A 24175-nucleotide genomic window follows, 5' to 3' on the forward strand; every position below is an offset into this window, starting at 1 on the left:
CCTTGGGATTCCCCCGGAGGAGCTGGCCCAAGTGGCTGGGGAGAGGGAAGTCTGGGTCTCCCTGCTTAGGCTGCTGCCCCCGCGACCCGACCCCGGATAAGCGGAAGACAATGGATGGATGGATGGAAAACCAAAACAAATGCTTTATAAATTTGATCTTATATTACTAATTTCAGCTATTGTATTCATCTGTATTGTCAGGCTGTTTCCAAATTAATTTTGCAGCATTTCAGATAAATTTTGGATAGACTTCAATCAACTCTTGCTTTTTATGCTCTAATATCTGTTACAGGATGATTCATTTATCTGAAGACTGCTGTTCAGCTCCAACTTGAATTGGTAAAATAAAAGTTTTGTGCTCAAAGTGGTATTCAGTCTTTTTCCCCACATACTTGAACTCTGGCCTTTAATCGTTTGAGGTCCTCTTCCAGCAGCCTCTTATCGGCCTGCAGGGAGCCATTTTTCTCTGACAGTATAGACAGAGAGTTGTGCAGTGGACCGATGTCTCTTTGCAGCTTCGTCACCTTGCAGAGAAAAAGAAAAGCAGGATGTTCACACTTGACAGGACATACAAAGCATAAATGTTTTCACCAGTTTGTTAAAATGATATATGAAATATGATGAAAGCGGGACAGTATGAAGCAATGCCTTGACTTTACTTTAGCCTGAGCCTGCTGAAGCTCCTGCTCCAGTTTGTCTCGGTCCATTTTCAGCAACTTGTTGGTTTCTTGCAGAGAACTGATCGTCTCCATCCTCTTCAGCTGTTCCTGCTGCTCAGCCAAAGTCTTTGCCGTCGCCTGACGAGGAAGCGGAAGAGACCAAACAGACCGATTTTAATCAACAGCATTCTCCTAAGTACTCAGCTTTACAAAAGTTAAAACCTCAGCTCTTTGTTTTCTCAGTCTCGTACTTGCATCTTTTCCCTCTCAGCGTTCAGAGTTTCCTGTAGCTCCTTCAGTTGTCTGTCTTGGTGCTCGACTCGTTGTTTGTAGCGTAGAGCTTCTCCTTCCGACGCCTCATTACGAGCTGCAGCAATCTCCTTCTCTCGCCGTACAAACCTACGTCACAAACACCACCCAGAAAAGGTCGACTGTTATGCCATTTGATCAAAATGTTGTATTATTTACCTGATTTACTTGTTTTATTTACCTGAGTATTTCCAGTATCTGTTCTGTGGTTTTTCCCTCCTCACTGAACGACAGGTCCAGATTCTGCTGCTGCTGCTGCTGTTGTTGCAGCTGGCGACTCCTGGTGGCCATTTCATCCATCTGCTGGTGCAGGAGAGCATTCTGTTTCCCCAGCTCCTCGCAGCGACGGCTCAGACTGGACTGTTCCTCCTGAGGACATGTAACGTCAAGCTTGTTATGTTGATTCATGTGAAAAAAAGTCTTGTAAATAAATGGCTGGCAGTGCAGTTGGCCTAAATACCTTAAGCTGTTTCTCCATTATGTTCCAGGTTGTGGTTTTCTCCTGCAGAAGAGCAGTAGTCTTCTTCAGTTCTTCCTCCAACTCCCTCTTGCGTGTCGTTTCTTGCTGGGATGTTTTCTTCAGCTGCTGCAGAGCCTCCACATCAGCAGCATGAAGCATCAACTCGCGCTCGTACTTAGCTTGTGCCTCTCCAGCTAGCTTAGTCTGTCAGGAAAATGAGAGGTTAAGTAAATCGTCACTTTCTGGCTGGATGTGTCAACTAAACTTACGGTCAACTGGAAGAACAAGTGTGTGTGTGTTTGTAAATTAACCTGCAACAGGCTTTCCTGCGTGGCTTTTTGCTCCTGTGTGAGAGCAGCAGCAGACCTCTCCAGTGCCTCCTGCTGCGCTGCCTGGCTGGCCTTCAGACTCCGCTGCAGCTCACAGACCTCAATGAACACAAAAGAGACAATTACATAAAAATAATATTACATTTTTATAACTTCCTGAGTGCAAGACAGTTTAAAGAATTTATTAATTGTTGCTTTGTAATTGTCTCTAAATAATTGGATTATTTTGACTCTAAACCTATCTGCAAATAATGGTCAATATTTTTTAATCAAATTAAAATGATTAAAATACAAAAGCTTTGCAATATTCCAGGCATTCACGTCATATGCCAAATTTTAGTTAAGATTATGCAACCTCTGATAGGAACTTTTTTTAAAAAATAACTAAAGATTTAGATAAAGAAACCTGTTTGAAAAGAATTAATATCTAAAACAATCAAGGCAGCTCAAATCATCTGTTCTGAGCCTCTAAGATCGTCTTACTTGTTTCTCCATAGCGTCCACAGCCTTCCTTCTCTCCTCTTGCTCCTGCTGCTTCATTTTCTCCAACTCTAAAATCTTCTTCTCCAGCTGCTTCTGCACCTCTTCTAACTCCTTCAGTCTGTCCTTTAGAGGAGTTTGTAACTAAAAAATAAAATAAGAGGAAAGTTAAGTACCCACGTGGGCAAGCAGTCACTTCCTGTGAGCGAAGAACAAGAGTTTATAAATTCACAAGGAATACCTCCTTCTCTTTCTTAAGGCTTTCCTCCAGAGCCAGTACCACAGATTGGTACTGTTCAACTCTGGCATTGGCGTTCTTCAGCTGGTCTGTCAGCTCAGTGTTTTGCTCCTTAGTAACTCGCACGAGATTTTTCACCTCTGAGAGCTCCTGCTCTGACTGGCTGGGCTGCTGAGAAGCTGCTGGAACTGGAGAGTGGACTATAAGAGAAAAGAAGAGCTGTTGTAAAATAAAAAGCAAATGCTACTAAAATACTGGAATCACTGATCTGTTAGAACCGTTTGCCTCCAGATGTGTGGTTTACCTCTGGGTGGTGCTCGGAGGCCAGCAGCTCTGGTAGCTGGGGTGGTCGTGCTGTTGGAGGCGGCGGCAGCCTCAGAGGAGGAAGCAGAAGTGGGCTGAGTCTTCAGCACAGTCAGCTGCTGCTCAGTGCTACGCAGCAGCTCTTTGGTCTTCTGCAGCAGGGTTGTCTGGGTCTTCAGCTGGTTCTTTGTTTCTAACAGCTTTGCCTACAGAGGAAGAGAAACAGGCAGAGGAAGGGTTGGTGTGACTGAGAGAGACTATTGCCATGATATAAACAGTCAGATGAACCGATGCAATGTCAAAGAACACTTAATAATCTAAATAAAGATGGAAATACTTTACATACATCACTGGTGCGTCCGAGGGCATGTCTCTGAGCAACTTCCTGTTGCAGTCTGGTCCTCATCGAGGTCAGCTCTGCCTCCAGTTGTTCTATTTTGTTGTTAAGTCGCTGACGAGTCTGAGTATCTGAATGCTCCATCGTCAACTGGACAATTATAACACAAATAAACAATGAAAATGCTGGACTGGAAATTAATTTTAAATATACATCTATTTACATCAAGCATGGTTTGACTAATATTGTTTCAATAAATGGTAAATTATTAATCCTAAATGCAAATAGACTGCTGCAGTTAAAATTAATCACTGATTAGAGCAACTCAACAACACTTCACTAGAATAACAAAAAATGCAAAATAGTAAAATGCTTCAGCTGTAAAGCTTGAGTTCAAGCAGAACCAAGTCTTTGTTGGCTTTAGCACCAGTGTAGATTGTGTAAAGCTCATCCATTATATTCTGATTCATCAGCCTCCTCTTTCCTCAGAAAAACATTTACTTTTCATTTTATTCTGAATATGAATGAGCTTGAATCCTGTCCAAAGTATGAATATGGACTGACAACAACAGCAGTCCTCCAGTTAACCTTTGTTAGCTATTTTTGATCACATGCAAATGAACAAACATCCATTTATTGGCACTGGGATTGAATATACCTGTATGGTCTTGAGATTACTTAGCAGCAGGTTCTGGTTGCGATGTTCGGCCAACATGGCTTCCCTTTCTTGATTTAACCGAGACTCTGCCTGTCTCAATATGTCTCTTTCTTTAGTTAGGTTTTCTACACGCACCTGCGAACAAAAAGATGAAAATTATAAAATGAAGAGTTTAAAATAAAACAGGACAAAAAGTATGTGACAGATTTTTAAATTACATGGAACATACCAATATGTTAGACTATTTGTTTTTAAATTACAAACATCATATCTGGTTCAACAAAGAAACTGTTTTTGCAGATGTTAAAAAAAAAGTACAAAACTGGAAACAAAGTACAAATTGGTCCAAAAGCAAAACCAGCGAAATTAGCAAAATACACACAAATTAAAATAAAATACCATAATGTACACAATCAGTTACGTCAACTGCATTTATTTGTTTGACTGAATTGATGAGCTAAAGGCTAGTCAGAGTGGAGCTGCTGTCTTAAAACAACTCCAATCTTGACCATGTCAGTAGTTCACATAAACACTATTTTATAAACCTTTAAATTGTTGTCAATTTTGATTTTCTTTCCTCATAAAGCTGATATTAAAACTGACAAGATATGTATTGTAATATATATTTAAATACACTATAAGCCATAAAGTATTTCATTAACATGAAGCATAAACAAGAAGAACATGTATGACGATTACCATAAACTTGGTTTATTTTATAGATTTATTTTGTACTTGTTAGATATGCATATCGCAAAATATTAGGTACCTTAAGCTGCCAAAAGTCCATTTCCACAATATGTTTTCTGTTATTTTATTTTTCAAATTGTCCTTTTTCACAATAATCTTCTTTCTCACCTCTTCCAGGGCCAGTTTTTCATTACTCTGTCTCAGGTCCTGGCTCATGGTGTGGATGATGTGCTCGTGTCTTTGAGCCGTTGCAGCCATTTTCTGGTTCCTCTCCTGCAGGGCAGAAATCTCTCTGCGGTACGCCGACACTGTCTCTTGAAGAATCTCATACCTGACGGAAGAAAGGGGACAGAAATCTCATAGCAGTTGACAAAAAGGTTAAGAAAGACTAAGAAAGCACTGATGACTTTTATTTTTAACACACCTCTTGTTACTGAACTCCAGCTGGGAGGTCAGCTTGGCACGGCTGGAGCGCAGCTCGGTCAGCTCCCTCTGCAGCCGGTCGTTTGTTTCATTCAGCATTCTGTCATTCTCTGCCTTCTCCTTCTTATACAGGGTGAAGGCATCATTGAGCTGAAAATAAAGGGCACAGATTCACCTCTATTTCAGAGCAGCCGCAGAATTTAGTTTTTCGCCACCCATTTATAGAGTTAAATGTAAATGGTGAGATATTAATGCTTGGACTACCTGCTTTAAAGCAGCTTTTGTCTGAGCGGTCTGGGCCGACTCTGCAGCAGTGGCTCTCTGAGGAGTGGAGCGAGTTGCTGGCGCCGAAGGACGATCCGGTGCAGAGCCTTGACCTGCAGACAAACAAAAGAACTTGATCTCATTCCATTTATCAAAGTTTATTAGTAAGATTCCTGATTTATTAGCATTTTTCTTTTACCTTGAGGTGGCAGACTGAAGCCTGTGCTCTGAGTCAGCAGCGCCTTGTACATGTCTCTCTGCCTGGTGCTGGAGTCTGCCAGCGTTTTCTGCTGGTTCCTCTGCTCCCGCAGCTGCTCAGCCTCCTTCTGGAGTTTCTCCACAAGAGTCTCCAGCTCCTTTATGCTGAAAGGAACAACAGACAGAAACTTCATTGGTTAATTTTGTCTGTTGCTGCGTAAAAAAAAAAAAAAAAAAAAAAATTCCAGGCTGGGATTATTAAAGTACAACCATTCCTCCATCTTAATGTTTACAGTGGATGTAAACACATTGAAAAAACCTTCTTTAAGAATTCAACCTCAAGTTAATGACAATTTAGTGGACAAAAGCAAATAAGTGTCAAAAACAATTCCCTTTTACAAAACAATACATTTTTTGACAGGAAAAACAAGGAATTTTGATCAAGAGTATTTTTTAAGAACTCTTAAGTTTTGGTCAGTTTAGATTTACATCGAGTTCAGCAGAACTCTTATGGGAGCAACAAACATTAAATTTGCAGATTATGTAAAAGCTGACAGTCTTTGCACATAGGACAGAGGATCTTTAGCACAAAAGCAGCAACAATGAGTCCTGTAGGATTTTTTTTCAGTGGAAGATTTTTAAAGACATCACTTTGAACACAGGACACCTGCATTTTAAAGCTACTCTGAACACATCGACTGTAGTTTAAAACACTATTTGCAATATTAACATTTGTTCTTCTTAACATAAAAATGTTTGTAAGATGCCTTCTGTCCAGAGGGAACCTAGTGGCATTACTAACGGACTTTGGTAAAGAAATCCAGCACTGTGGCTCAGAATGTATATCATACATGTAAGTTGTCATACCAGCAACAGGGAAAGCTTTTTTATTACCGTGCTGATGTTACACGTGTCTGCTCTCTGTCCTTCTCCTCCTCCAGCTCCCTCAGTCTTCCCAACAGGGTTTGGTTCTGCCTCTGGAGATCGGTCACGCTGCGGAACGACAGCTGGCTCGAGCTGATGACCTCTGAGGTGCTGGAAATGTCTGCAGAGCTGCCATCATCCTTGGCCACCTGATTGCCTCTGGCTTTCTCCAGCTCAACCAGAACAGAGCACAACTGAACCAGAGAGAGATTAATGAGTGAAAGCATCTGGATCACGGCTTCTTATTTGTGTTACTGATATGAGAGTCATTTATTATACCTGATCAGATGTATCCTCTAGCAGTCTCTCAGTCCTTAGTTTGTCTCTCTCTATGGCGTCACTGCGCTGCTTGGCCTCATCTTTCTCCTTTTGCAAACTGTAAATCTCCTGATGGCAAAAAAAAGAGCAAACTGTATGAATAATTTCCAGGTCAATAATCAAAGTCATAAAGTGAATAAATTTACCAATAAAACAACCCACAGTTCGAGCTTGTTCCAGTTTACTGCACAGGGAGGTCATGGACCTCTGCATGCTCTCATACTCCTCTCTTTGGCGCTTCAGAACAGGCGCTTTGGACTCCACCTCCTGAACAATCTCATCCAGGACCCGGCTTACCCTCCTGGTTTCCTGCTTCTCAAGCTGCAGTTGTGTCTGACACTCAACAAATGCATTATACAGCTAAACACAAAGACAGAGAGGGAAGAATAGTTCTAGTTTAGGTCCATGTTCTGGCCTCTGAACATAAAATTCTCGACAGAAAAATAAATGCACCAATCATGCTGCAGAACTAACAAAACATTTGCTACTTGGCCTTTAATTTGTCATTTTTGCAGATTAAAAATTAAAATTTGTAGAATAATTCTTGCTAGGAAAAGAGGCAACAATTTACTTTTTGGTAATATTAAAAAGAAGAGTGCTGCTAATACAATGATTTGTTAATGTCTGACTTGAGTTTATCAATGATAACGGCAGCTAAACTTACATCAAAGAACTTCATGCTGGGCTTGACAATCGCAGCAATGGCAGCTGCTGAAGGACACATGGAGTCCAGCTGTTCTTCAGTCAGAGAAGGAGTACCTGCAGCAGAAAACAACAGAAGTGTGAGACAGACTGTGTTATACAACTCTTTAGCAGGACAAACACATGTATTAAACACAAAACGCATAAAATGTGCGCATGTTCTTACAACAGCGTTTGCCTGCAGCTTTCATTGTAGCATTTTCCAGCTCCTTTTCCATTTTCTTTATCTTCTCTTCAAGTTCTGCTTTAAGCTGGGTTTTGAGCTCTTCAACTTCAGACACCTTCTTCTCTAAAGACTTATTGGCTGCAGAGACAAAACATCAAAGATCCTCAGCACACAAAGGACTATAATTACATATAAAGGGTAACAAGTGGCAAGTTCCTGATTAAAAGTGAGGTTTTGACAAACCTGACATTGTTCATTTTATTAAAACAGCTCCAAAGTTTTAAACTTGGCTTTAATAGCAAACAATGATGAAGATGGGGCTGGTTTTTGTCAAGTTGTTTCACAAGTGACAAGTGTTTTAAACTGAAAACAGCAGCTTTAACCACTTTATTGTAAACGGTCTTCGTCTTCCTAACTTTTCAATAAGACCATTTATTTCTGAACTCCTACCTTCTCCTGTTTCTTTAACCAGCTTGCTGAGCTCCTCCACTGCTCTGCTCAGCTCTTGGTTCTTTGTCTCCATGTCAGTCGCTGCGCCCTACAGAAATATAAAGGATGCTGCATTACAAACCATTTACTGTATTTGTAATAACAGGATATGACAATGTGAAGCTAGTGTCTCTCATTAAACACATCTGAACATTAAATAGTACTAACAGGGGCTCGTTTATTCTGAGACAGACCTTATAGAGTGAGGACAGCTTGACGTGAGCATTGAGCTCATTGCGGTATTTCTCCTCCATTGCACACTGCTCATCTTTTGCCTGGAGAAACACAATTTACAGTCTAGTCAACATGAAAAAATAAACAAATAAATAACACCTGCATTTAATTCCACTAATATGACAGAAAAAAATAACATTCTTGCATTATGAAAGGTCTAAAGCAGCAAACTTGATGCAACGATTCTCAAATTACCTCGTCTTAATTTACCTAACACAACTTTCTGAACGTCAAAAAACAAAATATTTTAGTTTAAAAATTATTTAATTGAATCAATTATTTTGTAGTGTTAATATCCTTAATTTTGTTTTTAAAATAATTAATGATTGAACATCTAAGCTCAACTTTCCACAGGATAAATAACCAAACATCTTTGATTTTTCAACATTACCTGTTTTAGTTTGTTATTGAGGTCTTCAGCTCTTTTGTTCTGGTTTTCACTGATTTCCCTCAGAGAACTGAGCTGACTTTCCAGTCTGGCCACCTGTTTAGGAAAATATAAGAGAAGGCGTAAGGATTGTGAACCAAATAAAACCTTACCACTATACCATATTTCAGGAGCAACAAGAATATCTAAGATGGAAGTGAGTTGTATCAAACAATCAGTTTAAGTCATGTTTATTTGTACGTTACCTGCTCGTTGCTGCTCTTCAGGCTGCCCTGCAGATCAAGTATCTCTTTGCCCTTCTCTCTGTTGGTGTTCAGCAGCTCATTAGTTTTCGTCTTCAGCTCTGTGGTTAAATACTCCATTTTCTTGTCCAACAGCTCTTTTTCCTGTTCCATGCGTTTCTCTCGATGCTGCAGCACAAAATAGCACCAAGATTTTTACCTTTATAATTGAGAATTGACTCAAACGAAAACCTGCCTCCTCGGGTTCTTCCACCATCCTCTTAAGCACTGAGCTGCAGTTGTTTCTGTAAAATCTGATTTTTACCTGTACAGAGGTCGCAGATGACTGAATATCATCCAATTTTAACTGAAGCTCCATCTTTATTTTGTTGGTTTCTGTCAGTTTCTCGTTCAGACGCTTCACATCATCTGTGAAAACACAAACATGTATAAACATAAATAAAACTGGTAATTATAACCAGCTTACACCTTTTGAACAGTCTGTGTGAGAATTCAGCAACTTAGAAAACATAATAAAACTTCATGAAATTCAATACAAACCTGTCAGGTTCTCCACTTCCTGCGTTCTCTTCTCCAGCAGCCTATCCAACTCTCTCTTCTCCGCTTCAATCTCATCCTTAGTTTTGGTTTGCTAGGGAAAAAAGGACAATAAATAGCTGTTTTCATGCACTATAACAATAACACAACGCTGATTGTTACAAGAAAATATTAACACTCAAGCCACAATTAATCTTTTCAACATTTTTTCACATTGAGCTACGTTAAACAGGTTATGTTCTGGTACTTAAGGCTGCTTTCTTAATGCATTCAAAATTACAGATAATACAGCTTAGATGAGCATGTTTACCTGTTGTAACAGCTTTTCTTCACAGGCTTCACTCTCTGTCCCCTTCAGAGTGCTCAGCTCTTCATCTGCACAGAGATAAACATTAAAATACACCGTTTTAAAACAAAAACTAAGAACAGGATGGAGATGGAAAAAATGAAAACTTGTTTAATAATTAATACAACACATGATAACTACACATTATACATTAGGAAATCTATGTGTAAATAAAAACCCGATGTTCCAAATCCACAGTGTTGATGACAATTGTTGTTACTGTTGAAGCAATTAAAAAAAAAAATATGTGAAAACTCACTGAGTTTCTTGTTTTCTTCTTTCAGGACTTGCAGGTCTTTTGTGGCAGAAAGTATCTGTTCCTGACTCTCTGCCAGTCTCTTCTCAATGTCAAAGTACTGCTGCTCTGTAGGGCAAAAACATTGGACAGGAAAGCATGACTACACAAAATAGATGAATGACACGTAAATATTAGCTTTTAATGTGTTCATTTCTATTTCCAACTACTGTCTGAATAAATGAATTGAAAAAGCAGCAGATTCTAGTCTGTTGCAGTTCTTCAGTGAACTGGGCAAATTTGCAAAACAAACAAAAAAACCTGTGACGCTTTAATTTTATGTAAATTACTGTAAATATATTAATGCACAATTTTTAAATAGAGCTAATACGTTAGCACCTGAAGGTACCCAAAATGGCCATTGTTGTAACTTTTTTCCAAACACTCATCAGTCGCAATAATTGTGACACTTCAGCATAATAAAAGTCCATAAATGTCAACAACGTCCTGCAAAACTTCACTTTAATTTCTAGTAGTATAATGTTGTCTTGTTCAAGAGCAAATAAATAATCGTAACTCTAAATTTTCAAAGACGTGGTTTGTATATTTGGCAACTGTTCTTTAATTCTGCATAAATGCAGTGGAAAATTCAGTAGCTTTTATCACAATGTCATGTCTGAAACCTGCTGGCATCACAGTGTCTTCCGCCAAAGCTAGCTTTAGCGTAACATCATAGCTAAAGTTTAGCGGAAAGTTTAGAACAGTTGTGAAACTAATACGGCGATGGCTTGTATGCCGAAAAAAGCAGAAAAACAGTTTATTTTGCATAATGAGATTTTACATAATTTGCACTCTGTAGCTGACAAATATAACGAGAAAGTCATGTTGACATGCTTGAAGTTACGCACCACTGTCTGCTTTGAACCGCTCGTGCTGCGTCTTGAGCGCCTCATTAGCATTCTGCAGCTCGGTCACAAACTTCTCAAGCTTGTTTTGGATCCCTTTCGGAAGTTTGTTCAGCTCCGTCCGCTCTAGAGCCTGCAGTAAAACGACCGCCATCTCCACCTACTCCTCCGAAAAAATAAGACACGAAACTGACACCAAACTCTCGTACAATAAATGTGAACTGCGTTAGCAAACCAGAATAAACCCACGGAAGAGGGTGTAAAGTCACATTCACACAGAGGCAGGATGTGCGCTAACAACTTTCAAAATAAAGTTACATTAGGAAATCCTGCCAAACGAAAGCTTTGAAATTATCACAAAATTATCTTTTAATAGTCCCAACTCAACATTTTTGTTTAAATAAACAATTTTACTTGACTTTCATTGTCCAAACACTTAAGCTTTGATTGCTGCTACAGGGAAGTTTGACTTTTATTTTGAAGGATAATCGGAAACGTTAGTTAAACGTCTATCTCATGTGTCACAAACACAGATTACGACAAAATCTTGCGACGGAAATACGTCACTGAGCGGAGGGCTGTAGTTTGGTGGCTCTGCTGACGAACCACATCCAGCTGTCAGACTTATAAGTAATCATCCAGCTTTTTGGCTTTTATTTTTATGCTCCTTTGCTTTTGTCAGGTATTTCCGCACGACACGTGGAATTTGTTGAATATCAAGGTGAATGCTCATTTAAATCTTATTTATATAACTGTAGCAAGCAAAAGTTGGCCAGCTAGTACTTCAATTAATGTGCTGACATGTCTCCTTTCTGAAAGCTGAGCTTAAGTATTATTTGAATTAATTACTGCACATTTTGTTTTTATTTCCATGATTGTTGAAACATGACATATCTGCCTGGTTTGGTCTTATTTAGAAGTGTTCTGGTCCTTCACATGTTTCATCACACTACAAACACTGACAAACAAAATGTTACAGTAGTAATTTGTGTAACCCCTGCATTTTCTGCTTTGACAGTATGGGTCGTAGCTACATAGTAGAAGATGATGTGGAGGGATATCTGTCTAAACTTTGTTCACAACAAGCAGGTACAACCACAGGTCTGCTCATTGGACAGGTGAGTTTTAACACTAATATAGAAGTTTTCAGGTACTCTTATATCCAGTTTTTGTGTCGTCTTAAAGAATAGGGCTAAAGCTATGATTATTTTCATCATGCGCTGAATAACACATTCGCCATTTGGTTAAAAAATGTCAGACTAGTGCTTAAAAAGTACTATAATATCAAATTTATCATCAAAATAGTTTAATAATTTGAGAGTTTGTAGCGTGTGATAAGTGACTGTCACCATTATTGATGACTGAATATTTCAGAGTTCAGTCCAGAGGGAGTTTGTTGTCATGGCAGTTCGGACACCCCAGATGGAAGAGTCTGCAGATGATGGGAAGTCGGTGGACAAAGACTGGGTCACCGAGCATGCTCGACAGGTCAGCAAAAAGAGCAGAGGTTCTGATTCAGCACTAAGACATGTTTTAACATTTTTTGTTTGGTGGGTAAAAATACATTTATTTATAGCATGTTAGTCAGCTCTAAAGGAACGTCAGATATGTGTCTGTGAAAACTGCTGATGTTTGCAGGCTTTAAATGTTACAGAGTACATTTATCACTGGTTTCAGGTGTCCAGGATGCTGCCTGGAGGCCTGTCGGTGTTAGGAGTCTTTATAATATCTGATAGTGATGCCAAGGACACACTGACCACACTCCGACAGGTAAATCCATAACAAAAAACATAAATCCTACTATAGGGGCAGTCTTTCCCTGAAAACATTTTGAACAATAAAATCAAGAAGACCTGAAAATGTCAAGCTTCCAGATGGAGCTGCAACCCCACCTACTGCTCAGAGTGCAAAACTTAAGGTACCATAATAATCTGATTTACATTCATCTAGAGTCAAAGTTATTTTATGATTCTTATCTGTGAGTTTATCTCATTTTTTATGGTAATGCTTTAACACATACTGTGTCAATTTATAGAAAGTGATTTATGCTTTAAAAAAACACAGACTAAGCTGATGTTAAGCTGTTGAGTAACTTCAACATGTCAAATTTCCATGCAGATTTAATGAGCTAACCAAAACTTTTATTAAGGCAGGTCAGTTTTTATTTATACAAGGACCTCATTAAATCAATTTATATATTCTCAATTATTCTTTTAGAGAAACGTTTGAGAGACAGTTGTTGCTTTTTGTCTGTGATTACTTTGTTTTAAATGTCCAATTCCATCTGTTTTTCCTTACCCAGGTAGTATGATGTATGATGTTTCCTCTCTGTTGTGTCAAACTGTTTTTCTTTTTTATCACCAGTGAAAGATTGTATCACATATTTCTTTCATTGTTGTAAATTATCGGCAGACAACCTAACAATTTGTTCAATAGTTATTTTTGGCTTCCTGAAATATAAAGTTTTATTTATAGCACTGATCAAACCTGGCAATGAGTATATATGTATATAAGCTCAGTATATTCTACCCATCTGATAATTGTGTGTGTGTGTTTGTGTGTGAAGTTGCTGTTTGCAATGAACACTTTAATCGCCTCGGAGCAGCTGTGGAGCCCTTCAGATGATGACGTCACAGACTGCATCACACTGCATGTCAATCCCAAAACCAGAAAGTATCCTTTTATCCTTTTACGGTCATGTTCTTGTCTAGAGTTACTACCACACGTCGTAAGAGCACCATCTTTAACCACACACGTCAGAACTGTCTGCAGAACATTTGACGTCAAAGACCCAAAGGTCAGTTTGTGTGTTTTGTCTCTGAAAAAGCAGCAGCTTTCATCTGCAGTTATTAAAAATATTCCAGGTAATGCTGCCTTTTATGAATACAGTCATAGTAAAACAGAAAACACTAAGGTTCGAAGCACATGAACAGATTGATCTTTATCAGGACTTAAAAGAAGGTCAACAGAACCTCAGATAAACAATAACACATAACAGAGGTTTTCACTCTATGCAGCTTCATTTTGCTTAATTTCTGTTAAAAATGTTTAAAATGGTGCTGTAAGTTTTTGGTCACATATCTACAGAGATGTCTTTTGACTCCTTTTCGCTGAAACCTTCTGAATGTCTATTCGGGTTGATTTGCATGCCTTTGAGACTTTTTATAAATTTGATTTAAATTGGGACCAAATTTAAATTGGGAGCACTTGGGATTATGATTCTGTTTTCTAGTTTTAACTTTATACTCACGTTGATTTAAGTAATTTGAGATCCAACATCAGTCAATCCAGATTTGATTAGATGTTTGGCTGTTGACATGTGTTGTTCTGCTGTTGTCAGTCACATCATCACATCAGTGTGTGTGTGTGTGTGTGTGTTTCAGAGTGTGGCCAAGCCCGCAGACTGGAAGTACCAGTCCGGTGTGTGTTCCTCCTGGGCCATGGTGTCATGTTGGCTGAACATAGACATGTTGGTACCTCTACCAGACAACAAAACCAGTACAAACAGCATTGATAATTGTCTCAAGGTCAGCACACACAGACTCTGGTGCATAAATTTATACACATTTTCCTTTTTCTAGTCCTGTTGTTTGTTTTTAGAAAGTTGTCGGAACTGTTCTCAGGTTACCTTTTGTTTCAGGAGGGACTGGGATCATGGGCACATCAGATTGAGAGTGGAGTTTGTCTGATTGATGGAAAAAAGCTTCCAGAGGACTTTGAGCTCAAAGGAGGACAGGTTGTATTATATAAAACCTCTTTCCAGCAGGTACAGACGAGAAGATTAAACAGCTGCCTCATGTGTTTGTTTAGATTATATGTTTTAATGACAATATAGACCCAGTTTTATACTGGTGTGTCTTAATCCATCAGACTTTTGCAAAGGGCCTTTAGACTGAGAGAAGAGATGCTTTAGGTTTACTAGACTGTTTAGGATATTTTTCAGGGCTTACAGAGGACATAAAACTGTCTCCTTAATTGTGTCAGCTTCTCAAAGTATCTGATCATGTGTTTTATGTAAAAGAAAGAAGAATAATTGTAACAAATTGTGTTTCTGTATAGAAAAGGAACGTGAAACAGACGTACACAGCTCAGCTGCTCACGACACCGGTAGGAGATGAACCCATCACATCACATCATCAAAATAAAAGGTTTAAATAGATTTGTGTGGCATTGTACATGATGTTGTACAAAGAGCTGAACCTCCTGTGTGTTAGGATGTGCAGAGGTCAGCAGATGTGGTCCAGCTGTGTGGAGGCAGCGTGGCGATCAGAGGAGCAATCCACAGTAGAGCGTTCCTACACAGCAACAAACCAAAGGCCAAGCTGGCAGAGAAGGTAGTGCTTTTATCCATGAAGTTAACATCGTGAAGATTTCATTATAGTATGCTGACATTTAAACTTCTGCCGTGAACAGCTGCTGAAGAGGGATGTAGTTTCTACGGTAGCCACGAGGGTTCAGATGTTGCTGGAGGAGCTGCTGACGCCAGATGAAGAGAGCAGCAGAGACAAACGACAGACGGGTAACAACACAAACAGAGTCTGCTCATTCAGTCATACACTTCTGTTCATAAATCATTACGATATATGTTCAGCAACAATCAATCCTGGGCTTGTATTTGTCCTTTGAAAGAGAAAGGCTGCAGCTCAGCTTTAGAAAACCTACCAACATCTTTAATAATTACAATTTTAAGAAGAGAAAACTAAAGTTTAACAACACAGGGTTAATAAAGTACAAAAAAATGTGTTAAGGTGCTGCAGTTTAGTCATAATTAAGGAAAGTGAAACTCTAAATTCACATGAAGATGACTTTTGGCCAAAAACTTTACAATCATGAAGTCATTTCAAAATAAAATTGAATTAATTTTTTTCTTATCGTCCATAGATTTAGAAACACAGTCTACAGTCAGTGAGCTTTGTTCAAACACTATAAAAACTTTAGCAATCTTTTTATTGTTTTATAAAAAATTATTTAGTTTATCAATGCCTAATGAGTCCAAATACGATTAGCTTGACTGCACCTAAAATAAAACTCAAATTCATATATTTTATTGCACGAGGGAACATTTCTGTATCAGGGCTCCACTGAAGACTTTGAAACGACAAGACAAAAATACACACATTGCAGACAGCTACAGAGTAATGATGCAAATTGAAATAAATATAAAACAATGCAACGTTGTCAAATCATTTTAAATAGAAATCTTATTTGTCATAGTTGCTTCTTTGCAAACATTTTGAAATCTCAGTTGATAACAAACATTAGGTGCAACCTTTTATAAACAGCTTTCATGAAAAAACCTAAAATAAGAGTAAGATATTGACCAGCCCTTCTTCTTCCTCCTCCTCTCTTTGTGTTTCAGAGCAGTCCTTCCTCCCTCGTCGGGTCTTCTGTCCAGTAAAAGCTCCGCTGTGTGTGTGTGACTACCAGTTTAGTGACGAGGGTCTGTCTGAGCTGACTGACCGGCTCAAAGAGATGCTGGACGTGGACGCAGCTGAGGAAGACTTGGACGCTGCGCAGGAAATAACTGCTGAACTCGACCAGAGCGAGGCTGCAGCAGGTGGGAGAAAACTGCGTGGTTTCTGCTGCAGACTTGTCCAGATAAAATAAATAAAACACCAGGGATTCCTCTGGAAAAATACATTTAAGTGTCTTCACATCATAGGTTAAAGTACTGGACAATAAATGCCTCTGATTTCACTGACAAGTCTATTTGTGTGTTTGCAGAAGAGGCTTTACATTTTCTTATCACTATGTACAAATATTTTCTTTCTTTAATGAGGCACGCCAGTAAAGTTATTCTCATTTGGAGGTTTTTGTGTAAAGCTGATTAAAAGAGGCTCATTAAACTGAGCGTTATCTATTGTCACCTACTTAAGTTAGCTTTGTGTACTACAACAAACCTAGTTTTAGACATATGATGTCCAAAACAAAGACTCGGTTAAAGAAAACAGCACTGTTAAACATTGTTAAAGGAAGTCACTGTAGACATGACGCTTATCTGTCAGGACTTATTGATGTCCAGAGCATTCGATTGTCAGAAAATGAACCAGTTGATTGCTGAGGAAGAAGAGAAATAAACTGCAGACAGAAGAACTTATCAAAAGGAAGCAATAGATCAGTAATTTGCTCTACAGGTGGTTTGATTTAAAAGTTTCACTCTGTTGAAAATCTACTTATTTAACAATCGTTCTTTCCTGAAGCCTGTGAGTTCTTTTGATTTGTTTGTTTTTGTCAACACAAGTCTGATTCCATATTATTACTGCACCTGTTGTAACAAGTTTCTCTCATTTCCCATTACCAAATTTTCTGTTGTTTACTTATTTGTATTTTATGTGTTTTGCAGAACCGACTGTAGAAACCGGTGAAGCACCGGAGCCCAAGAGGAACAACTTTATTGGTAAAATCCTTTATTAAAGTTAGGAAATAGAGCAGCTGAATCATGGCAATAACAAGAGACATACAGTAACTTTGCTTTAAATTATCTTGAATAATTAAAAAACTTTACTCTTATTCAGTTCAGTTTAGTTTATTTATGTCTTGTTGTTATGGATTTTAAAGAACGTTGTTTATTTTAATGCATTTTAGCAAAGGACAGTGTCATGATTCAGTTCTCACTGGTACCTTTAGCAGCACCTCAGGTTTAATAGAGTGCTGTATTCATGGATATCACAGTGTTTCTGTAAGAGCTGTAAAGTTTTGAACACCTACTCAGTAAATCCCAGAGATGTGAGAAAGAAAAAGTGTTATTTCTCCCTGATCTCAGCTTCATTTGTTCTCGTAGGAACTTGTCAGACCTGTTAAATAACAGGCTCTAATATTTTGTTGTGGTTTTATTTAGGTTAGGATTTAGGATCATTTCTCACGCTCAGCTCTGCAGTAATCTCAGCCCACACAGCCAGACCTTTTTATTGTCTCTTGTGCAGACGTGTCTGATTAATCCTCGTTAAAGTTCTGATTCTGAGAACGTTACACTTCTCAGACCTTTTTCTAAAGAACGCAAGTAAAAACATTATTAATAAATCTTTATTCTTTCAGAGTGGTGAGTTTTAGTAGGCTTTCTTATCAGCTGGTTGGATTAAACGTGTGCCATTTTTAGTGTAAATATAACCAAGGAAATCCATTCAACCAGAAACATAAAGCATTTTTTAATTACCGTCTGACAAACATTTTAAAATGCTTGTTTTTTTCATTTAGGTGTTGCCATGGCTGCAGCTGTTGCCCTGTTGGCCACGGCTGCCTCGATGCTGTATCTCAGTGATGCTTGAGGCGGATACAAAGAAGCTAAATAAAGTCTTTTTGCTTTGAACATTACCTCAAAATATCTGTTTTTTTTATCAAAAATAAGCTATGAAGTTATGAAGAAAAGAAAAAGAAAAAACAGAAGCAGTGGGATGTTGCATGCTTCAACCATGGATGAGTTAAAAACTAAATCTTTCATTCAGACCTGAACTGACATGAAAAGTTAATCACTGATTTGAGACTATCCTGCCTTTTGTAAACACTTAAATTATGATTATGACATTTTGAGTAATGTCAGCGGGCTTTTGGCTAAATGGACCGTGACAGAGATTAAACAATCATGAGACAATAATCCCTGCCTCTGTCACCACCCGGCTGGATTACTGTAGTTCACTTTATATGGAGGCCAGTGGCTCCACCATTGCCCGACTGCAGAGGGTCCAAAATGCTGCTCCACGGCTTTTAACTGGGACACATAAACACCAGAGCATTTCCCCTGTTTTATCTTCACTCCACTGGCTGCCTTTATATTTTAAAATTCTTTTATTTGATTTTAAACCTTTGAACCTTATTTTCTTGGCTGCTAAGGCTGTATGGTTTGAAATAATCTGGACTCATTTTGTCCAACATTAATGACAGATTATTCTGAACTGAGCACCGCAGTGATGTCTTGTGTGTTTATCTGCTGATATGTAATGCTTTTTATTTCTTATATTATTTTATTTTAACCCATTTTTCTCCTCTTGTCTATCTTTCATTAGTTTGTTACAGCTAAGTGCGAGGGCAGGTGATGTTTATTTGTTGTTGATTTAAAATACACAAAGAGTGTTATAAAAATAGTCTGTTTTTAATATCCATATAAGCACACGAGCAATGCACAGGCTGACTGGAAAAAAAAACTTTATCAATTTTAAGTGATCAGAGATCGTTAATTAAAAAGGTTTGACAAAAAATAATCCAGAAAAACAGAAATAAGATGTGAACCACACAACAGTGGGCATCCTTTAACCAAAACTGAAAATATTTGAGCTAATTTCCAAAAATCACTTCATATTTATCAGTGCAACTTTGTGAATATTCATATAAGTTTAAATTTGATTAAAGCACAATTTTCAGCCTTTCATCTCTTGGTAATTTACTCTTCCACTTTAAAAACACTTTCAGTCAAGATCGGCTCCAAACCTGTAGAGAAACACATGAAAACAACTAAGACACTTAGTTACATGGATTGATTGTAAGTTTGGTATGAATGAATAAAACACAGCAAATACGGGCTCACAGTGAAAGTATCTCGCTTCAGTACAAGTTCAGGAGGGAAGGAAAGGGTTAAATACTGATTTCTGCACAGGATGTGAACGACATACAAGCAGCACTCCCCCTGCAGAGGAGGAGTCTGAGCCTGACATCTTGCCATACTGACTTTTCAGACTTCTCCAGAACTCAAGTGCAATGCACCCACAGGCCTGCTTCACTGCCCTGCTCTGCTGACCTTTGACCCTCGGTGCCTGATAACAGCTCCACCTGTCAGCTCACCTTATCGGCAGGTTGGTGTTTTTGAGACGTCCCCCTCTCTGCTGGGAGGGTGAAAAGCACGATCAGTTCTCAGGGAGTTTTTTATCTGGGAGAGGAGGCCGTCCCGAACAGTGCTTCGGACATCTGATCCCCAGAACCAGCCAGGACCTTCACAGGATCTCCTTACAGCTTCTACATACGTTTAACTTCTGAAGCCGGACAGAAACATGATGTTGAGCAAAGATCTTCCAGACATCGAGGTAAAGAGCTGCAGATCCTAATACACATTTGTAAAGTGGGGAGAAAAAATGATTTAAAACTGAAAGTAGAAGCTTGGCTGTATGATGTCCAAGCGTTTGACCACTACACGGTATGAGTCATGTTGTAATTTACTTGGATTCTGCTGTTTCTTTACTTTTTGATCCTATTCAGGAGCGGAGCGACCTCAGTTCAGTAAGAATTAAACATATTTCCTGCCTATATTCATGTTTACACAACAGAGTCTGTGGTCAGTAAAATGTCATAAAACAATGAAGCCCCTGTAGATATAGCTCATAGAAAAAATATCAAAACTGCATAGAGATTAGAGGATAAATCTTCACCTTTTATAACAAGCCTTTAATCTGAGGCTTCACAAAAAGCTGAAAGAACCAGCGCTGGAAGGTTCTGATTACTAATGATGTCCTTTCAGCAGGAATAAGGGATTATTGTCTCTTCTAGTCTCATTTTCTGTTATGATAAACCAACAGTACATTTGTTACTCATTAGCTACACTTTGAGAAGCTCAAAGATTTACAGACAGGCCTCACATATCAAGAGGATTTAAGGGATTATCATGTTAAAGGACACTTCAAAACATTCACTTTTTAGTTTGCCCATGTGCCAAGGAGAGCATCTCAGCGTGGTTTTCAGAGGAGCTTTTAATAATTAGAAATAAGCTGAATGAGGAAAATAAACAAATTAAAGAAATGTAAACAGAAATCAGAGTAATGTAAGATTAAGTATAATGGTTTTAAACAGCAGTGGTACCAAAATACAAATATAAGCCACAACATTTTACCCAAATTCTTGCACATACCAATTATACATGTGAAAGTAATTTAAGGAGATCACGCAAAAAGGTTATAGTTCAATCATTCTCTAAATGTGGAAGTGTCTCCTAAAGGCCCCTAAAGTCTGTGAGTTAAAGTTTAAACCGTTTGGGACAACTTTTTTCCAGAGAAGACAGGCTCAAGAACTTAAACGTTTGACAGAGAATGAATGGTGTTATTTCAAGCTGCAAATAAAACAATAAAAACACAAAATAAAAAAAGGCTGTGGGGCTAGCAAAACCTGAAGAAAGACTTCAAAAGCTCTGTCATCTTTATATTTAAAACCAAAGCTAGAAAACCTGGAGAGCATTTTCTGCAGAAAGGTTAGTGTGGGGGATGAGAGCTGAGTGATTGCTGAAGAAGCTGAAACTGAGTTTTTAAAGCTAAAAGAAGCACAACACTAGCTAAAAGCCAAAAGGATCATAATGCCAACTAAAAGCCAGAAAATAAATAAATAAATGCTAGCCAAATGTTGCAAAAGTCTAGCTAGAAGTATCAAAGCAATAGCTAGAAGCTAAAACTTGCAAAATGTGAGCTAAAAGCAGTAAAAGGCTAGCTAAGAGCTAAAAGTAACGGAACAATCTCAAAAAAGTTATCATAAAAAGACAAAAATAGAGGAAATATACTGAAGCAAAGAGAACAATGTTGAATGAACAAAGAGATCTCAATGTTTTTCTATTGGGAAAATATTTGTAAGTAAAGTTAAATATTCTGAAACGTATAAAAGCTACAACAACCAAAAGTCATGGCAGCCATGTCCTGAATGAGCTGGATGTTTTAACATATGAATGGTTAAAATAATACAAAGTGTGAAGCTGTAGTTCAATTTCCAAAAATGTGTAAAACAAAAAAAAAGCAAAGCAGTCAACAGTAGTGTGGAAATGACTTAGGATTCAAACAGTCAGAGGCAGAAACTTTAATTTTACAATTAATTCTCACAAATACAGCAAAGAGGGTATTAATCACTGAACAAAGACTGGAATCATCAACGTGTCCACAAACTGAACAAAACCCAAATATGATTGGGCCTCTGTGTTACTCAGCTCGCTGCAGCAGGATGTTGAGCTTTTAGCATGAAAGTCTTTCCAACAGTGAGAAAGTTGTCCTCCAAAGAAACACAGTAATCGTGTTTCGATCATTACCAGAGGTTTACTGATTTAACCTGCTGTCCTGCAGGTGAGTGAATATAAAAAGGAGCAACCAGCCTCACGGCTGAGATGAGTTCCCAGTGTTGCGTAACCGGCCTTGTGTCGACCAGCTGCACGTGACTGGTGGACGGGGGATTTAAATGTGCACGTGTTAAAGTGAAGCAACAGCACATAAATCTGCTTTTACACAAGACTTCAGAGTGGAAAAGCAAATTAAAAGAGACTACCTGGTAGTGTAAAAAAAAGGAAATGATCTTCCACTTGACAGTTTAAATAAATCTGATTATTGTGTAAACACAACCCGAAACACATCTTTACCACACAGTGAGCTGTGCAGATTTATTCATTGGTGAAAGTTGGCCTTAACTTTGGTCAGCTGACCGAATGATGTTGGATATGACCTAAAGCCAGACTGATGTGCTCTTTAAAGGTCAGATTTAAATTCGAAGGGAAATATTACCGTTTGTTATTTCCTCTGTTGGACGTTATTGTAACACCAGGTCACTTCGCTGCAGCACATCGACCTGCAGCTCATCTTTATCTTATCATTTTGTTCTGAACTGTTCAGACTTCCAGGAATATTCCAGCTTTTGTGTTTTTAGCAGCAGATCTGTGTGTGTGTGTGTATGTGTGTGTGTGTGTGTGTGTGTGTGTGTGTGTGTGTGTGTGTGTGTGTGCGCTGTAAAAACAGATGTACAGATGTGAACTAACCTTGGTAAAGAGATAATAGATCATGACGGTGAAACATGGCCTTTAAGAAAACATTTTTAGCAGGTAGATATGTCAGAAATTTGCAAAATATGGAACAGAAATTAAAAATATTTTCTGATTAAGGTAATTTTGGGACATAATAAAAAGGTAAAAAACACTTCTCAGTCAAATCCAAAAAAGGTCTTGTAGTTGGAGACATTGAAGAAGTTGAAATATTCTGAACTACAGAACAGAAGTCCCTTGGTTTTACTCTTTAAAATCTTTTTGTGTAAAAACACTGATTCTGTTTGTAAAGTAGGTATTTTATACTTAAAAGAGGAGCAGATCAGCTTATTTCCATTCAGGATCTGTAGCCTCTTTTATACCACGACTTGTTTTTTTTTTTTTCAGAGCATCTTAGCTCTGAACCCCAGGGTGAAGACTCACGCCCAGATCGTGTCCACAGCAAGTAAGAAGAGAGAAAAGAAGCACTGGAAGAGAAACCCTGAGAGGAACTGTGATGTAAGATACAAGAACACACGTTTTCACTCAAGTTAGGTTATTTATTGTGCTGAGTCAGCATTAACAAACACATTGTTCGGTTTTGTCTTCTTACTGATTTGTTAATTTTATTTATAGTTCTGTACTTTTGGCTTTTAGTTACTAGTTTGCTTCTTTTAGCTGCAGGTTTGCTACTTCTAGTGACTGATTTGCTGATTTTACCTTTTGCATCTGTTTTTTCTACTATTAGCGACTGCTTTGCTCATTTTAGCTGCAATTCTAATACATTTAGGTTTCAGCTGCTGGTCTGCTACTTTCTGTTTGTGTTTGTTGTTTTTTCTTATTTTTCCTCTCATTTTCAGTCCTGTATGAAGTTAGAGAACAACTTTGAGGACATTAAGCACACAACGCTGAGTGAACGAGGAGCTCTGCGAGAAGCACTGAGGTAAATCTAAAACTTTAAGTTTCTTTACAAATAACTAAAAAAACTGATAAAAAAGGCATCATAAACACAAAAAACATGGCAGTGTTGATAGCAGTCTATTGCTTTGAGACATCAACTATTAAAAACTCTCAAGTCCTCTGTGTCCTAATAACACAAGGAAATGTTCTTTTGAAAAACATTTTTCTGTGAATTTTAATATTTACCATAATTAGTACCAATTATATTAAAACATGCAGTTCAGTCCATTGCAAACATTTTCTCTTTTCCATGGTTTGTCTTGCTCTCCTGTAATTTAAACCCAACTTTAGTTCATAACTGAAGAAGCATTCAGTCATTCTGACAGACTGAACTAAGTTGTTAAATATACTCAGATTTCTGCATGTTTAACATGAGCATCTCAGTATTTTACAGTAAACATTTCACATTTAGTTTAAAGAACCAATGAGATCCACTCAAATTCATTTTTAGTTCTCTCACTAAAAACATCTGGGGTTTCAAAGCATTTCAAACCTAGGTTTTGTTCCACCACTTGAAAATATTAGAAGTTACCCAAGTTTTGAAATTTATTAGCACCCGCCACCGGCCAAATGCAGGTAAATATTTGAAGTGGCGGGTGAATTTGATCAACACACGCCACTGTGGCGGGTTGGCAATTTAAACAGAAAATGTGTTATTTGTCCTCTTGACATATAGGGGGCAGTAATGTGCTCGAGTT

The 24175-nt window shown here is 38.2% G+C and overlaps 3 protein-coding genes across 3 annotated transcripts in view; 2 read left to right on the forward strand and 1 right to left on the reverse strand.

Moving 5' to 3' along the window:
* The window catches only part of LOC108239511 (nucleoprotein TPR), a gene marked incomplete in the record, with an annotated part of 26725 nt that extends 15628 nt beyond the window's left edge, over positions 1 to 11097 (reverse strand). Inside the window, 29 exon segments of the mRNA XM_025007242.2 lie at positions 393 to 524; positions 660 to 797; positions 911 to 1058; positions 1150 to 1337; positions 1429 to 1632; positions 1740 to 1856; positions 2241 to 2381; positions 2479 to 2675; positions 2780 to 2984; positions 3125 to 3265; positions 3774 to 3908; positions 4632 to 4794; positions 4888 to 5036; positions 5151 to 5263; positions 5350 to 5513; positions 6243 to 6466; positions 6552 to 6659; positions 6753 to 6950; positions 7255 to 7349; positions 7459 to 7596; positions 7909 to 7996; positions 8142 to 8222; positions 8573 to 8665; positions 8815 to 8979; positions 9116 to 9219; positions 9352 to 9442; positions 9659 to 9723; positions 9954 to 10058; positions 10838 to 11097. Coding sequence (XP_024863010.1) covers positions 393 to 524; positions 660 to 797; positions 911 to 1058; positions 1150 to 1337; positions 1429 to 1632; positions 1740 to 1856; positions 2241 to 2381; positions 2479 to 2675; positions 2780 to 2984; positions 3125 to 3265; positions 3774 to 3908; positions 4632 to 4794; positions 4888 to 5036; positions 5151 to 5263; positions 5350 to 5513; positions 6243 to 6466; positions 6552 to 6659; positions 6753 to 6950; positions 7255 to 7349; positions 7459 to 7596; positions 7909 to 7996; positions 8142 to 8222; positions 8573 to 8665; positions 8815 to 8979; positions 9116 to 9219; positions 9352 to 9442; positions 9659 to 9723; positions 9954 to 10058; positions 10838 to 10988 — 4041 coding nt within the window.
* A 292-nt stretch (positions 11098 to 11389) lies between these two features.
* Positions 11390 to 18145, forward strand: odr4 (odr-4 GPCR localization factor homolog). Its single transcript, XM_017422151.3, has 14 exons — positions 11390 to 11555; positions 11853 to 11952; positions 12209 to 12322; positions 12512 to 12604; positions 13401 to 13507; positions 13595 to 13631; positions 14218 to 14361; positions 14475 to 14570; positions 14894 to 14941; positions 15049 to 15168; positions 15248 to 15353; positions 16194 to 16391; positions 17178 to 17231; positions 18029 to 18145. Exons 2-14 carry the CDS (start codon positions 11854 to 11856, stop codon positions 18097 to 18099), a joined length of 1287 nt encoding a protein of 428 aa, XP_017277640.1. The 5' UTR covers positions 11390 to 11555; position 11853; the 3' UTR covers positions 18100 to 18145.
* Positions 18146 to 19470: 1325 nt separating this feature from the next.
* The window catches only part of dpydb (dihydropyrimidine dehydrogenase b), a 13448-nt gene continuing 8743 nt past the window's right edge, over positions 19471 to 24175 (forward strand). The window contains exons 1-3 of the mRNA XM_017422331.3: positions 19471 to 19845; positions 22926 to 23036; positions 23378 to 23460. Coding sequence (XP_017277820.1) covers positions 19813 to 19845; positions 22926 to 23036; positions 23378 to 23460 — 227 coding nt within the window. The 5' untranslated portion in view covers positions 19471 to 19812. The remainder of the gene's footprint in view (positions 19846 to 22925; positions 23037 to 23377; positions 23461 to 24175) is intronic.

Source organism: Kryptolebias marmoratus, linkage group LG20, assembly GCF_001649575.2.
Source record: "Kryptolebias marmoratus isolate JLee-2015 linkage group LG20, ASM164957v2, whole genome shotgun sequence".
Lineage (NCBI taxonomy): Eukaryota > Metazoa > Chordata > Actinopteri > Cyprinodontiformes > Rivulidae > Kryptolebias > Kryptolebias marmoratus.